Source organism: Sinocyclocheilus grahami, unplaced genomic scaffold, assembly GCF_001515645.1.
Source record: "Sinocyclocheilus grahami isolate Dianchi unplaced genomic scaffold, SAMN03320097.WGS_v1.1 scaffold824.1, whole genome shotgun sequence".
Lineage (NCBI taxonomy): Eukaryota > Metazoa > Chordata > Actinopteri > Cypriniformes > Cyprinidae > Sinocyclocheilus > Sinocyclocheilus grahami.
Genome location: NW_015506003.1, coordinates 293,324 through 309,054, shown reverse-complemented (window position 1 = coordinate 309,054; position 15,731 = coordinate 293,324). Strand labels below are relative to the sequence as shown.

The window sequence follows — 15,731 nt, the reverse complement described above, 5'->3', positions numbered from 1 at the left end:
TTATTAATATTCACAATCACTTTAATCTCATCACATTACCTGATTTTTCTGTCGGCCCATAAGCAGCACACAAAGCACATAGAGAACCTCCACTTTGTACATGATCTCATGCACGATCTTCATAGATTGGGGCAGCCTGTGTCTGAGTGGACTAGAGGACAGTGAGCTCTCATCAGATGACTCTGAAAGTCAGCCAATCAGAGTGGGTGAGACAAAATAACAGCAAAGAAAGTATGGAGAAGACTGAAGCTAATGGAAATACCAAAGCAAGAGAGAGAGGAGGATCTCACCTGTACTGTTCTGCTCTGCCTCCTCAATTGCTAACTGCATGAGAGCGTCTAGTACCAGTGCATTGTCAAGCCAACTGTGCCAGTCCTCCAGCTCCAGTCGGGCAGAGGCACCCGCCGCCTCTGTAACTTTCCGTGTGGCGAGCTTACAAAGACGCTCAATAAAGCCTGGGATATTCAGCAGAGCCACTGCGGAAACATCAAAACAAATGTGTGATAACATGACAGTGTAAAATGTATATTTCTATTTTACATGAGGGCATTTATAACCCTGTCACCATCAGTGTCAACATTTTGTGTGGATTAACTGCAGTTGTGTTTTCTAACCCTGGTTGCTCTCAGCACACGATGGGCATGTGTTGGTCTTTTGCTGGGTACAGCGGGCCAGAAGGGTGTGTTTGTCATCTACACCCACGTCTGGCTCTGATATGGTGACCGAGAGGATACGACAGAAGTTGGCCAGCTGCTGCTGGTTGAAGCTCTGGACCAGACTGGCCAAGTTAGGAATTTCTTCAAGCTGGATAATTTCCTGCGGTTAAAACAGCAAAAAGGTGATTTAATCCACTGCTAAGGTAAAGATAAAATTTCTAAACAAATCACACACAAAACACTTTTAATACATGTTGAAATATAATTTATTACTGTGATGGCCAGGCTGAATTTTCAGTAGTCATTACTCCAGTCTTTTACATGTTACATGATCCATCAGAAATCATTTTTAATATGCTGATTTGATGTTCAATTTCTTATCATTATCAATGTTGAAAACATTTGAGCTGGTTAATATGTTTGTGGAAACCGTGATCCATATAATACATGATACATAGTATTTAAAATTAAAATCTTTTGTAACATTATAAATGTTCTTACTATCACTTTTGATCTATTTATTGCACCCTTGCTGAAAAAAAGTATTAATTTCTTTCAAAACATAATTATACTGAACCCAAAGATCAGAATAACAGTGTATATGCTTTGGCTTTTACCTTTCGAACACTCAGAATGTCCTCAATAAGGGTGGCAGTTTGTAGGAAAATCTTTTTATTCGACATGAGAGTGAACAGGAACATGACGAAATCCTCCCTCGCTGCAAGGCTTTTTGTAACGCCCTCTGTCTGCCAGCCAAAAGCAGAGGCTGTTACTCATAAGGAAACAAACTAAATAATTCATAATTATTATTTCTGTCCTTTCAGAGTCATGCACATTTTTTTATACGTACACATATACAGCAGTTGTACAGGACACTTAGACAATCCTTGATGAGATCATCACTCACTGAAAACAATGAAGCAAACCTTTAATGACTTGGACAGTATATATTACTGAAAAAAAATCTAATATTATTTCTGTCCTTAAATAATGGAAATAAAGAAACTTGGATTTAATATTTAAATAGGCTTACATATGGGTAGGTCTCCCTGTACTGTGAGCGTTGGCCTCATCAGAATCTCTACAAATAACTGTAGACGAATGACAAAAGCTTACTAAGTATCTAACAAATCTGCATTCTGCAATTATGATAATTACGGTACCAGTCAAACTGTTTTCTTTTAATTTCAAATATTATGATTCCAAGTAGGTAAAGTGCTGGTTGTAATATTTTGTAAGAGTTCAGTTTTTTGCTGTCTTTTCCACACTGCGAGAGCGGAATAAGAAGACAAAGCTAAGAACATGCAACACAGCGCTTGGTGAGAAGCTCTTGCCACTTAAGTTCTTGGGAGTATCAATGTTATAAAAAATACCACGTGTTACAATATTTTACTGATGGATAAAAATAGAGCATGATGGAAAATTTCATAATGGAATGATGGGAAACTCAGTATATCAAAGTGACAATTATTTGTAGCACAAACTTTTTTCAGAGTGTTCATTTGTAAATCTTCAGCTGTTCAATATCAGAAAATGACTGCATTCATATACGTTAGCATTCAAAATCATTCCAATATGCCTATTTGGTGCTCAATAAACTCTTCTTATTATCTATGTTAAAACAGTTAAGCTGTTAAATATTTTTTTTGTGGAAACTGATATTTTTTCAGGATTCTTTGAAGAACAGAAAGTTTAAAAGAACAGCATTTAATTGAAACATAATATCTTTTGTAATATTTTCAATGTGTTTACTGTCAATTTTGATCAATTGAATGCACCCTTACTGAATAAAATTATTCATTTCATTCGAAAAATAAAATCTTACTGATCCCAAACTTTTGCACAATACTGTACAGTTCTACAGGCTCTCACAGTTTTTGATCAAGTTCAATTCAAAACTAGAACCTAGAAGAATAAGAATAATAACTTATATGAACGCCTGAATACAATTGAATTTATCCCGATCAAGATTAAAGATGAACTCACATCAACTCCTCCGAACAAGTCAAACGTATATGTATTGGGTGAAACCGACTCCTGTGGTGTTTTGCGCTCCTCTGTGACAAATGACATGGCCTCCATAGACAGCAATGATGACAGCTCCTGCACAATCACAAAACAACTCAATTAACATCTGATCACAAATGATACAAATGGGTTTCAGGCGATGCATTTTGTGTGAACAGACAAGGAAATCTTGGATACCATGACAATGCTGTGAATCTTGGAGAGATCGCTGTTCGGATGGCTGCTCTCGTGAAGTCTCCTCAGTAACACTGGTATCCCCTGCCATTGAGCTCTTTTATCTCTGTCCTCCAGCAGAGCCACAGGAAACTGCATTTGACAACACAATCACAACACTGGTCAAACACACTTCAAATAAGACAAACAGGCCAGACACTTTGCTATTACTCTTCTTATTATCAGTCATTATTTTAGCACTAAGGTAAGGTACCTTAAGCAAGTAATACTGTCGAAATGTTATGTATTTTTGTCTGAGAGCTATTTTATTGATGGCTCTTCAGGGCCTCGTATGTAAACAGTGTCTCAGAAAGGCTTCGGAGGCAGTTTAGACCTTCATGTAATTTAACATCTCACCTGGGACCCTCTAGTCAACCCAACACCAGTGATTTGGCCCTGTCGGATTTTATTAAAAATGTTTTTGCATGAATTTCCTCTGCTTGCTCGGGTCCGTGGAAACCTAGAGCTCCTTGTCGCCATTGCTGTTCCTCTGACGCTGTGACGAACCCAGCGGGGAAGATAGAGTTAATGCTGCTCCCTACTGGCCTGGCGTGGAAACTACAAGCAGTGGAGTGCGTCTTCTTCTTCTTCTTTGGTGTTTCATTGGCGGTTGGCAAACCAACGAATAGGTGCATTACCGCCACCGACTGGACTCAAGATTTATGCAATATATATGATGGGTGAAAGAGGGGAAAGGGCCAAAAAAATTTTTTAAATACCCCTTTAACAAAAACATTCTTCTTAATAAATAACGCTAAACATATTATTTATATTCTCTTACTTAATTCACATTCTTTTATAAACTTAATAATATCATCATATATCTTGTTAGCTGATTTCCCCAATAAACCTGACAAGGAAAAGTCATGGTGTTTAACTTTCTTCATTGACTTAATAAGGTGATATCTCTCATTATTGTATTTTACACATTGAAGTAGTACATGTTCAACTGTTTCTTGTTGATTACAGTGTACACATTCCCCAGTTGGGTGCTTACCAATTCTATATAATGTACTATTAAATCCAGTATGTCCAATTCTAAGGCGTGTAATGATATTTCCTTCCCTTCGATTCCTACTCTCCTTTCTCCCAGCATCAACAGTTTTTTGTATATTATACAAATGTCTACCCGTTCCATGGTCATCCCAATATATCTGCCAAACTTGGAGTGTGTGTTACTGAGCCATGCTGAATTAAAGCTGTACAGTTCATAGACCCCCTGAAACCGCTGTTCATTTGATGTTAGTCTTTATTGGCAAAATACTCAATACAAATACTCTAAACAAAAGAAAAAATATTCTTTGGTCTTTTGGAAAGTCATAAAGACATATGCAGTCATGCAATAAAGCTCATCCTGGGTTGGTTAAACCACATATTCAAAAACATCCATTCTTTGTGGTTTTTAACCCTGATGCATGTGCTATTAAATCGCAAATTACAAAAATAATGTATATTTTACTTAGAAACAACAACAATAATAATAAACAATAATGATATTTTATGGCACACGTACTATTAAATCACAAAAATATTTTTACTTCAAATAATAATTAATAATTATTGTATATATTTCAAATCTTTTTAAACTAGTGAACAGCAAGCATTTAAGGTTGTACTGTATAGTTATGTATGTCACTGATTATTTTTAAAGCTAAATCTACCTGCTGCCATTTTTATGAACTTGTTATGTGAACATAAAATAACAAACTCTTTCTGTGTTATTATTATCTATTATAATTATTTAAATCAATTAAATTATTTGATATACTTATTTAAATGCCAGATGAAAACAAGATGTTTACTTTAAATTCATGCTAACCAATAGAATGGACAGATGTATTTTCAGTCATGTAAAGATTGTGAATGCATTTGTAACACTTGTAGAAATAGTAAATGTAGAGGTATAATAACAGATATATGGATAATATAACATATCGATTTTTTTTCCCTGGTCCACGACATTTACTGTTCACAGCATGACAAATAAACATGGAGGTTCCTGTCATTTTCCCAATTTAGGTGGCTTTCCCTTCCCTGTTAAATGACCATAACTCCATCTCTTGGGCGATGATGAATGAAACCCACACACATATAATCAACATCATCAAAGCAGATTGAAGTTATGATAGAAGCCCATAGGAACTCAGCGCACACCCTTTGAGATGATAAACGGTTAGTAAGGAAAGAGAGACGTGTGCTCATGCTCATGCGTTTCCTGAACGCACAAGAAGGATCTGATGGGACTGTGTGCAGGACAACAGCACTAACTCAACGACAAGGAAATGGGCGTTTGCTGAAGTTGACCCCAAAAAAATCCTCCAATTTACTGGAGCTAAAAAGGGAGGAGAGAAGCAACAGACCTGAATAAACACTGGACGAGTCAATACATAGTATATTTTCCTCTGCTGGATTTGGATCACATTTGGTGAGTTTGCCTTTTATTCGGTCTGCTTTTACTATTGTTTATGGTTTGAAATGGTAAAATAAAGTTATAAAACCATAGAATACAACAGCATAACACTTTACCACATCAAACTCTGTTGTGAATATGACATGATTGAACATAATAATATAAGTTTATAATAGTCAAAAGTCTAAATAACCGTTTAGAAAAGTTTTTTGTTACTGTAAAAATCTCACAGAATTATCGAAGACTATGACTATGGTTATGAGAGTATGACTTTTCCCAAGGCTGTTCTTCTCTAGTTTTGACCTGAGGAAAAGCATGGCGTGTCTCAAGACTTAGAAATGTCTGAATGAGTGCCTTTAGTTCTCAGCTCTGGACTTCAGCCATAGTCAGTTTACTTAGTATTTTTACTTCCTGCCCTTTTCCATCTTTAGGTTTTAGCAAAAGCAGAACTGTTAAACCTCTCGTGCTTACAAAAAGACCTGAGGGTAATCATACAATCATGCAGTTGTATCTTGAACCCTCAAATGAATATCAAAAAACGATAGTATTTTCTTATTTATATCATAATATTATAATTATTTGCAGTATATATATATATATAAACACTATTATATAACACATATAAAGTAATATTATTTATTTAAATATTGTAAAAAATTTTATAAGTTATTATAATAAAACAATAATAATACATATTTTTAAATATAATTAATATAAAACATTTTAAACATTTTAAGTGAAATGTGTTTATAAACAATATAATAATACATAAACTTTGCATAAAATACTTTAGATGTTTTTTAAAAGTGAAAAAGTGAAATACAGATGTGAAAGTTCCAGATGTTGACAGGTGCTGTTTATCACCATGGCGTCCCTTCTGATATTTGTCACACTGCTTCATCTCATCACACTGGCGGTTCTCTTCATCGCCACCATGGAGAAGGCAAGTATTTGAAACTTTGCAACAAATAATCCCTAAAAACTATTTGTTAATTTATTAGAATAGTGTGCATATGTCTGAAATCACGAATGCATGTTTAATCTTCTGTATGATTCAGTCCTGGTGGGTTTGGGACGGCACAGAACACTCGGACCTCTGGTACAACTGCAGATTTGACAATGAAACAGAGGCATGGTTCTGTGCATCATCAGAAGAGACGGGTAAAATAATACATTTGAGCACTTCAGTGATTTTGAAACATGGGAATTTACTCTAACATACATCACCACTGTTTAAAGCAGAACAGTCTCTGCTTTGTTTCCATCAGAGTGGCTTCAGGCTGTCCAGGTTCTGATGGTCCTGTCTGTGGTTTTCTCCGCCATTTCATTCCTGATATTCCTGGGACAACTCTTCACCATATCCAAAGGAGGACTCTTTTACCTCACCGGCGTCTGCCAGGCATTTGCTGGTGAGTGCTTCAACCTAATTTGTAGTATTACTCGAGGTTACCGTCTTCAGCTGTCAAACACTAACACATAAACACTCATTTCAGTTGCTCTGAATTAGAGAGAGACAGAGAGAAAACTATTCTATTGTTCTGTCTTCTCAGGCCTCAACGCCTTCACCGCTGTGCTCATTTACACTCTGCACAATAAAGAAATCCTTCAGGACTCGCGGGAGTTGAGCTCGGGACACTTCGGTTACTGTTTTTACTTGGCGTGGGTTTGTGTACCTCTGCTCCTGTGCAGCGGAATCATGTACATCCATCTGCGCAAAAGGGAATAGAAACGAGTCTCCTAAAAAAAGACAAGCCATGCGAAGAATGTTTGCTGTTGACATACTCCACTGACTGATTATAGACTTTATGTTAGCTAGCAAGACATTTATTTTTCGCTTATTTAGACTGTATTTAGCCATATATAAATATACACCGCTGAAATATGGCCACAAAACAGCCCAACTTAGTTAACTCTTAAAAGGGCAACCACGACTAATCTATCTCATTAGCTGAATTATATCTAATTTAATAATAAAAGTGGCCATGCAACTTAATTTTGTTTCATACTAAAGGGATACTTGTATACATTATAGTGGTATCCATATGCTAAAATTTTAAGGTGTATTTTTATAAATAAATTTGATTAAGACATTAATGTCTGATTTCAATTTCATTACCGTGTGAAAATATTCTTCACAAATGCACCGTAAGACGGTCGACTCCACAGACCTTGGGAGTGCATGACAAACTCATGACTCCAGTTTCTGAACTAATAGCTTCCATCACGCCGTCTAGCATGATCTTACGACAAACAAAGCTTTCAAAAACAAACCGCTTCCTGACATGCAAAGGTCTCTTTTATGGGGGAAGAAAATGTAGGACATCAGCACCTGATGGTGCCATACTCTGAAACACTCCAAAAAAAATAAAAATAAAGTGCTCTCCAATGCCAGACAAAGGGGTTTAATATCAGGTTCACCACAGCTCACAACCACACAATATGTCCAGAATTCTAGTCAGTTTCTGCATAGAATACAAGAAGGCCACTGATATGTTCACCAGCAGCAGTGTCCAAAACTGAAGTTGGCTCTTAATCAACCTATTCATAATTGTATTATTTTAGAATCAAGCAAAATATAATAATAAAAAAATCAATATAGTGCGACACCCTAAATAACAAAGCCTAAAATATAATAAAAGAAAGATTGTATTGTTTTATATATATATATATATATAAAAGATTTGATCATTGACAGTTGAGGTTGAACTTGGTCAGTGTCACTGTATGGGGCTAGAATATACGGCTACTTCAGTTTTAATGACAGTTCGGAGAAATGGTAAGAGATGAATCACAGAATGAGGAATAAAATTGAGGAGGAGGTAAAACAAAGCAGCATATAGCTGCAGGATAGACACCGAGGTAAAAGGATGTCAACTCTTCAGAAAGCTCTTTATTTCAATCTGAATATGTTCAGCAGTTATTCTAAAACCGTAAAATTTGTTAGTTCTTCTCTTCGGTTCCTCCCTCTCTCCCTTTAACTGTATCACAGTGTGACTGCTTCACTTTCATTTCCATTTTTGCTTTATCAGAAACACCCACCACCCCAAAACTGTCACAGAGGAATAACATATCACTAAAGAAAACAAAATTAAGTAATTAGAAGTCCTTTCAGTCCCCGTATCTCCAACTCCAGAGTGCTTTAATAAAGCTAGATCATTGGGTGACTCTGTCACTTTAGCCGCTGCACAATGACGGCGTTCAGCAGGTTGGCTTCCTTCAGCGTCTGGCTCTCGTCCGTCAGCTCCTTGTTGGGGAAGGTCGTCATGAGAATGAACTCGGTGGCAGCTAAAGCTGGGCGAGCGCTCGCCACAAACTGACGCACATCAGACACCCTGCGATGGGGAAAGACGGAACAAGTCAGTCATGAGGAAGATTTTCATGCTATAGGGTTACTTTCAAAGCATTTTCACAAAGCTTTTACCTATGGGTGTGGTTGAACTTCTGCACCAGCCGGCCTCCGTCGGCCAGTCTGATCTGGATGCTAGTGACAGGTTGAGAACTGTCCACACTGATGGTAGCACTGGCCTCAGCTTCACTGGCGGCCTGGTCCTGTGAGCTTCTCTGGAGCGGCACCAACTCTGGCGTGGCGCTGAGGGAGGTTTGTGTGAAATAAGAACGGTTACGTTTGAAAAGTTCAGCCACAGCAAATATATAACTTATAATGATGAAACGATATGAAGATCACAACGTACAATGAATTGTTGGAAATGCAAAGTAGCCATCAATCTAAACAATTCTCTATTTACTAGGCGCTGCATGATTAAAAACAAAAGAAAATTGCGATATGGATTAGTACAATTATCAAATCACAAAGGCTTGTAACGAGAAGCCCTTGTAAACCCTGTAGTTTTAGGTCAAAATAAAAGCTTGATGGTTTAACATTTTAAAATTAAGAAATTAAGAGCCATACTTATTAGTATTGTAATTTCTTCAGTCATTCTGTAAAATAAAATGATCTTTTTTTATACTATATTTTTGACAATGAAATACTAGAATAGTAATATTTTTATTTTAATATACAAGTAATAACATTGTTGTTATTATTATTACAATTATTATAGTCATACTGATATATAATCACACAATTTTGGGCCAAATTGTGCAGCCCTACAAATAAGCACAGCAAACATGGAACTTTAAAAAAAAAAAAAAAAAAAAAAAATTTTTTTTTTTCCCAAAATCGTTAACCCCTAAAATTTCCCAAAAAAAAAAAACAATAAGCACAGCAAAAAGAAAAATTAAAAAAAAAAAAAAAAAAAAAAAAATTTTTTTTTTTCCCCAAATCGTTAAGCCCTACAATTTCCCAAAAGCAAATACACAGCACCAAACACGTAAGGAGACTAAAAGGGTCTGCGGCTTATAGGCAATAAACTATCGCCCCCTTGTGACAAAATAGATACACTGTACCTAGAAAACAAGGCTTAAAAAGTTAATAGGATTGACTAATTAACCACCAATAAAAGTCAACAAAATATTTGTTTTTATTATTTTCCTTTTAGGTTTAATATTTTAGCAGTAGTTTTTTTTGGTATTGTCCACTTTGTATATGGTGTATTTTTTTGTATATTGTTATTTCCTATTTACTTATCCTATTTTTTATTTTTTTTATTATCTGTCTTGTCACTGTCATTCTGTTTGTTCTGTGGAAGCTTCTGTCACCAAAACAAATTCCTCATGTGTGTAAACATACCTGGCAATAAAGCTCTTTCTGATAGTTTTTAGATTTTTATAATTATTGAACAATAGCTGTCACAATTAGCATCAAAGATCAAATTGGTTGCTATAAGCAATGTTCCTGTCCTTATGTATAATAATGTCTTTGTTGTTGTCAGGAGTATAAAGTTCCATGTAAAAGAAAATACTATAGAACACTTACACTACTGACAGTGTAGACTAGTCTACTCACTGTTAATCTAAAACAAATTAACATTTTAACAACTTACAACAGGCTGTCAGTGATTGGTTCATTCAGTCATTAAGTCTTCCTGTCCAACAACAAGGCATTAGCCAGACATATGTTTTAGCATTAGAAATAGTGTAATTAATTAAGTAATGCAGCAGCTTTTAGCTCAGTAGTGAAAATAAAATGAGGAATGAAGAAAGCGTTTTCTAACCTGCCAAGTTTCTGTCCTTCTCCAGCAAAGGCCTTGAAAACAGATTTGGGTTTGTTAAAGTCTTCATCCCGATGGTCCTCCATGTCTAGGTTTACCTGTCCACCCCGGAAGCGCTGTCTCAATTCCAGAGGAATCTCCCTGTGGAGAGCGAGAATGAAAGAAAAAGGTTATCTCGTCTAATTTGACAGCCAGTTAGAAGAGGACTGTCTAATAGTGGTCAACAGGTAAGGGTTTGTCAAAGTTAATATCAAGAGGGCCCAACATAAAGCAATTTATGTTCTTATGTGTGCAAAGAACACAATGAAAAATGTTGGGTGAATTTGGAACTGACTTGAGGGGGGACTATAACTTCTGTTAATTAACCTAAACTTCTGCGAACTGCCAAAACATCAGTGAATGGATTTGGAGCTCACCCTCTACGGATCGACTCCAGGAAGAGAGCGTTCCCGGGATCACTGTAGTTCCTCAGTTCTCCATTATCAAGACTAAAGCCAGTCTTCCAGAGCTTCAGCACCACAGGCACCTGTTGGCACAGTACAAATCACTGCAGCAGATCTCTCTACGTCTCACTGACTTCAGAAGTCACAGGTTAGTGACTCACATTTTGTGAACCGCTGGACTGTCTCCACTCTCCTGCCACATAAGTCGACTCCTCCTCTGGTGCTGCGCCCAATCGATAACCACCACCCACAAATGGCTGTAAAATAAGCAGACAGAAAGAAAACATAAGTGAATCATAATCACGAGATATGAGTACACAATAAGCAAGCATATTATCTTTGATTTACATGATAGATTATTCAGTGGAGGAACTACCTTGCTGGATTTGCTGGATTCTCCAGGTCCTTTGCCTGCTTTGTCAACAGGAACCGCCCCATGCTCCTTAGCGCCTTTAAACAAGTCCTCGACCAGCTCATTCGGGCTCTTCTTTTTGGGAGGACCAACAATCTGCTGCCCACTGCGTTCTGAGCCCCCGGCAAAGAACCTGCGAGAGGAAAAGTCAGACGTTCTCAATAAAATAAAGCATTAAATTGCATTTGTGAGTAAACATTGCATTAATAGAGTGTAAAGGCAGAAGTGAGAGTATTTGTTTCATTATCTAGCTATTGAGAAAGCACCCTCTTACAGAGTATATGCGCAGTTGACATACCAAAACCTAATGGTGGTTTTCCACTGCATGGTACCGAACTCTTTTTTGGGGGGTTTCCACTGTGTACAGTACCTACTACAGGGTACTTTTTTAGTACCGCCTCGGTTGAGGTTCCAAGTGAGCTGTGCCGATACTAAAATGTGATGTGTAAACACTGCAGATCAATGACTGGTCAGAGAGAATTGTCACTACCAGCGTTATTGGATTTGTGACACGAGACACCAAAACCTAGATTTAAACAGTCAGCAACAGCCACTGCAGTATTGCTTTAAACGACCATCACACGCAACTTAAAAAGGAAATGGCTGTATCGAGGTCAGTAGACGCGGTGGTGGCTCAACTATAACGATCAGTCTATAATCCCACCCCCTTTGAAGCGGTACTAAATTGCAGTGGAAAAGCAAACCGAGCCTAAGTAAAGCGTGCAGAGCCGAGTCGTACCACACAGTGGAAAAGCACCATAAAAGACACAGTTTCTTTATACAATCATATACATTTAAATAAATCTTGCTGAATACAAAAAAAGTTAATGTTCATGTAAAAGTCGTCACAAAATGGAAGTTGTGATTTTCTTTTCTTTCCTATTGTGCATTATATCCAAGCGAAACAGCATCTCAAGTGAGAAAAAACATATTGGATTGTTGTTGTTTGATAATTTCTGCAATCTCAAGTGAGTGAAAGGTTGCCTATAGTTAGGGCTTCACAATTAATCAAATTCCTAATTGCAATTACAATTATGGATGCCACAATTACGTAATCGTTCAAAGCAGCAATTAATCATTCAAAGTCCACTTACGTTATTCTGCACGCTTAAGATATGTTTTTTTCTTTCTACATGTTATCTTAAAGGAACACCATTCGAAAACCGTAAAACTCAACTGTTTAACTCTAGGGGAGTTGGAAAATGAGCCTATTTTCAAAAATAGTGGAGTGTTCCTTTAAGGGATTTTCCATTGTTTTAGTTTTCGTTTTAGTATAACATTATTACACAATTCATATTTTTACTTTTTTTATAATTTAAAGAAGTAACCAATCCGATTTATATTTGACATTTGAGGCTTAATACTATAGAAAAGCACTAAAGGTTTTTCAGTTAGAGTGTTTCCAGCTTGTTTATTTTCATATAAAAATACGGCTTGCAGTTGCATCAAACAATGGTACGTATCAGTTGCATCAAACATCATTCAACGTAAACTGTGATAATCATAATAATCGCAATGACAATTTCAAGGGAATACTCGACAATTATGATTTTTGTCATAATCGTGCAGCCCTACTTATAGTAAACACTGCAGTATTCCATAAAAAAATTACTATGTGCACTGCACAGATAATTCCTTTTTAATAAACACTACAATATTCCATTAAAATATTGATTTACATGGATAACTCATTTAAAAATAACACTGCAAAATTCCACACAAAAAATAGGAAATTTCCACTTCAATTTCCTGGTGACTGTTACTAACTACAAGAATTTATTACCTCTGGCCTTCCTCATCACCACTCTCATCTTCATCCATCAGATCTCTAAAGGATGTCACTCTGTGCTCACTGAAATCAAAAGAGATTACATTAAACGGCGCAATGTTATGACTTGCGCCATACAGCTGATACTGTATAATTGGAAAAACCCAAAACTTGTGGCTTTTGTTACCTTGGCCCCGTTGATCGACTGACCGAGCTAGACTCTGGCTGAGGGAGGGTGGCAATATCATCATCTCCTCCATCTTCAAAGAAATTAGCTAAAGCAAGCTGAGGACACAGGGAGGAGAGAGAGCTGTCATTCAGACAGACACGCAGAAGGTGAATTACAGAAACAAAACAAACCGCCCACTATCTGCCTTCAGCAGTTAGCAAATTAATCAGTTTAATTATATTAGCGACTCCAAAATAGCTCCGTTTAAAATATTTCAGGACGAAAAACATGAAGAACGGATGTAAACACGAGCATCAATTGAGGCTAGAGCTGCTAGCTTAAGGCTGAATTTCTATGTAAAATATAGCGGCACAGTTTAAAATCTTATAATTCAAAGTAATACTGACTACCAAATCCTGAAGCGTGAATCACATCCTGTAACGTTATGATTAACCAGATAAACCAGTTTAAGATACGCCTGGTGATTTTAATGAAGAGTGACTTGCACATTTCGTTAGCCGGCTGTACAGTTCACTGGCTGCCAGTGGAGGCTTAAAGTCTGCTGAATCCTAGTCTGCAGTGTTTGTGCTTCACAGCATAATATTTCAGTGATGAAGTGACCAGTGTGCTACTGACCTGTAGGTCCCAGCCGGCTGACTCGAGGAAGAAACGGGCCCTCTCTTCATCAACATCAGTAACAGCAACAAATCCCCTCACAGCTTCTTCCTGCTCCGCCATTTTGATGTGTCACGCTCAGGAAAGATCCGACAGGAAACGGGGGAAACGAAAGCGTAGTTCTGCTGTTTTGGAGCACAACGACAAGAGCGTATTTTTCTGTTTTCATTTTTTATTGCATCGATGTTAATGTCATGATTATTTTGTTTAAAGTTTTATAAGTACTATCAAGGCGCAAAAAATCGAACATATATTGATTTGCACATGTTTATTTAGTAGGCTATACGTTGGCATGATTATTATTTTATTATGTATTTAAAACATATATAGTGCAGTGCAGATATTACTACTTTTGCCTGGGGAGAATTGAGAATTCACAGAAAGATTCAGGATGTTTAATATTTATATTAGCCAGCAGATGGCAATACAGACCCTTCTGTTAGTCACATATGGGTCACTCTAACTACGCAGTAGCATTTTCAGGTCTACATCATGTTTGTTTGTTTTGTTATATTGGATAAAATTTTATATTTATAATTTTTAAAGATGTACATTTTCGTTAATCACATTTAAGTGGAAAAGCTGGCGGATCAAAAAAAAAAAAGTTTTGATTGGACATCAGTTCATAATATTTTTCTTGTGTCCTCAAATTCACTTTCAATGCTGTTCTCCCTGTTAGTCAAGTCCTAATGTATTAGTTGGCTTTTCACATCCCAAAGGATTTCTTTCAGTTAGATTACAGAAACACTTTCTGATATCAGAAACTCAAAGGATAGCTACAAAATATCAAAATTCAAGTTGACCATGACATGAAAGCTGCAAGCTACATTTAATCCCATGCTTCCTATACCTATACTTCATAATATTATAGCATAGTAATAATAATAATAATAATAGCACAGTATGTTTTATAATATAAGCATAATAATATTTCATAGGGCTTCAAAGGTTCTTCATAGGAAATAGGCCTACATTACAGTGTCTCTTTTTCCACGCACAACAATTTAGAAATAATACATATATGTCGATATTTTTTTCCAAAGTAAAAATCTGGGTTGTAAGATTATTCTCACGTGATTTTATTCTGCAGAGCTTTTACACTTCAGTAGACAGTAACTTATTTATTGTGTGACCTGGATTTCTCTGGATTTTGTTCCTGTAATATCCATTCATTAGCAACTGCTGATTCAAAGGTCCCTAAACACTGGGAAAATATCTGCTAAATTAGTTTGGGAGGATCTAATTTAGCACATATTGTTTCTGGAGAGAAACTTGGCGATGCTTTGTTGTTTGTTGGCAAGTGCACTGGCTCGTTTGATCTTCACAGATAATCAGGTTCTGGTATGACTAAACACCAGAGCATTGCTGTCATCATTCACCCCCAAGCTTTCCTTCCCTATCACACTCACTGCAGCTGTTGCAAAAGAGCAATATGCCCTCAAATGTAAGAGCACTTTTTAAATCATCTTGCAGGCCCTTTAAAGGAAAACAATTCTATTTTTATATGCATTTTTGCTGCATGTTCTTATTGATTTAGAAAAATGTGTCCTCGTCTGCAGTCAGTTATACAGACATTTACTTGACAAATATCCCTTGTTCCTCATAAAAAAGGAATCCAAGAGCAATGTGATTCTAAAGTTGCATTAATCTATCAGAGTACCATGATTCTCTGACATTCCATTCTCAGGAAACTGAACAGATATCATGTAAAATATGTGTCCAATGTTCACTAATGAAATATGGGTAAGCAACAGCTCTGTCTAAAACAGTTGTTGACAATGATTAAGTGTGGGTGTGTTCTACGAGGGAGAAAGAGGAAGAACCAGCCTTATCATGGGGAAACTAA

At 36.6% G+C, this 15,731-nt stretch overlaps 3 protein-coding genes across 4 annotated transcripts in view; 1 reads left to right on the top strand and 2 right to left on the bottom strand.

Annotated features, from left to right (window-relative positions):
- The window catches only part of LOC107562468 (short transient receptor potential channel 4-associated protein-like), an 11,875-nt gene extending 8,480 nt beyond the window's left edge, over positions 1 to 3,395 (bottom strand). For both annotated transcript variants that reach the window (XM_016247105.1, XM_016247106.1), the window contains exons 1-9: positions 3,255 to 3,395; positions 2,862 to 2,990; positions 2,643 to 2,759; positions 1,690 to 1,747; positions 1,507 to 1,562; positions 1,274 to 1,402; positions 615 to 816; positions 291 to 476; positions 40 to 182 (exon numbers count right to left, since the gene is read on the bottom strand). In XM_016247105.1, the coding sequence (XP_016102591.1) occupies positions 40 to 182; positions 291 to 476; positions 615 to 816; positions 1,274 to 1,402; positions 1,507 to 1,562; positions 1,690 to 1,747; positions 2,643 to 2,759; positions 2,862 to 2,990; positions 3,255 to 3,377 (1,143 nt within the window). In that variant the 5' untranslated portion in view covers positions 3,378 to 3,395. The remainder of the gene's footprint in view (positions 1 to 39; positions 183 to 290; positions 477 to 614; positions 817 to 1,273; positions 1,403 to 1,506; positions 1,563 to 1,689; positions 1,748 to 2,642; positions 2,760 to 2,861; positions 2,991 to 3,254) is intronic.
- A 1,814-nt stretch (positions 3,396 to 5,209) lies between these two features.
- Positions 5,210 to 7,337, top strand: LOC107562456 (epithelial membrane protein 3-like). The gene is made up of 5 exons (XM_016247088.1): positions 5,210 to 5,322; positions 6,158 to 6,250; positions 6,366 to 6,468; positions 6,576 to 6,716; positions 6,858 to 7,337. The coding sequence occupies exons 2-5, from the start codon at positions 6,173 to 6,175 to the stop codon at positions 7,031 to 7,033; spliced, it is 498 nt and encodes a 165-aa protein (XP_016102574.1). The 5' UTR covers positions 5,210 to 5,322; positions 6,158 to 6,172; the 3' UTR covers positions 7,034 to 7,337.
- Positions 7,338 to 7,693: 356 nt separating this feature from the next.
- LOC107562467 (NSFL1 cofactor p47-like) lies at positions 7,694 to 13,998 on the bottom strand. The gene is made up of 9 exons (XM_016247104.1): positions 13,847 to 13,998; positions 13,229 to 13,326; positions 13,057 to 13,125; positions 11,238 to 11,406; positions 11,023 to 11,118; positions 10,835 to 10,944; positions 10,422 to 10,559; positions 8,729 to 8,896; positions 7,694 to 8,639 (listed from the first exon to the last, which is right to left on the bottom strand). Exons 1-9 carry the CDS (start codon positions 13,946 to 13,948, stop codon positions 8,477 to 8,479), a joined length of 1,113 nt encoding a protein of 370 aa, XP_016102590.1. The 5' UTR covers positions 13,949 to 13,998; the 3' UTR covers positions 7,694 to 8,476.
- Positions 13,999 to 15,731: the final 1,733 nt, after the last annotated feature.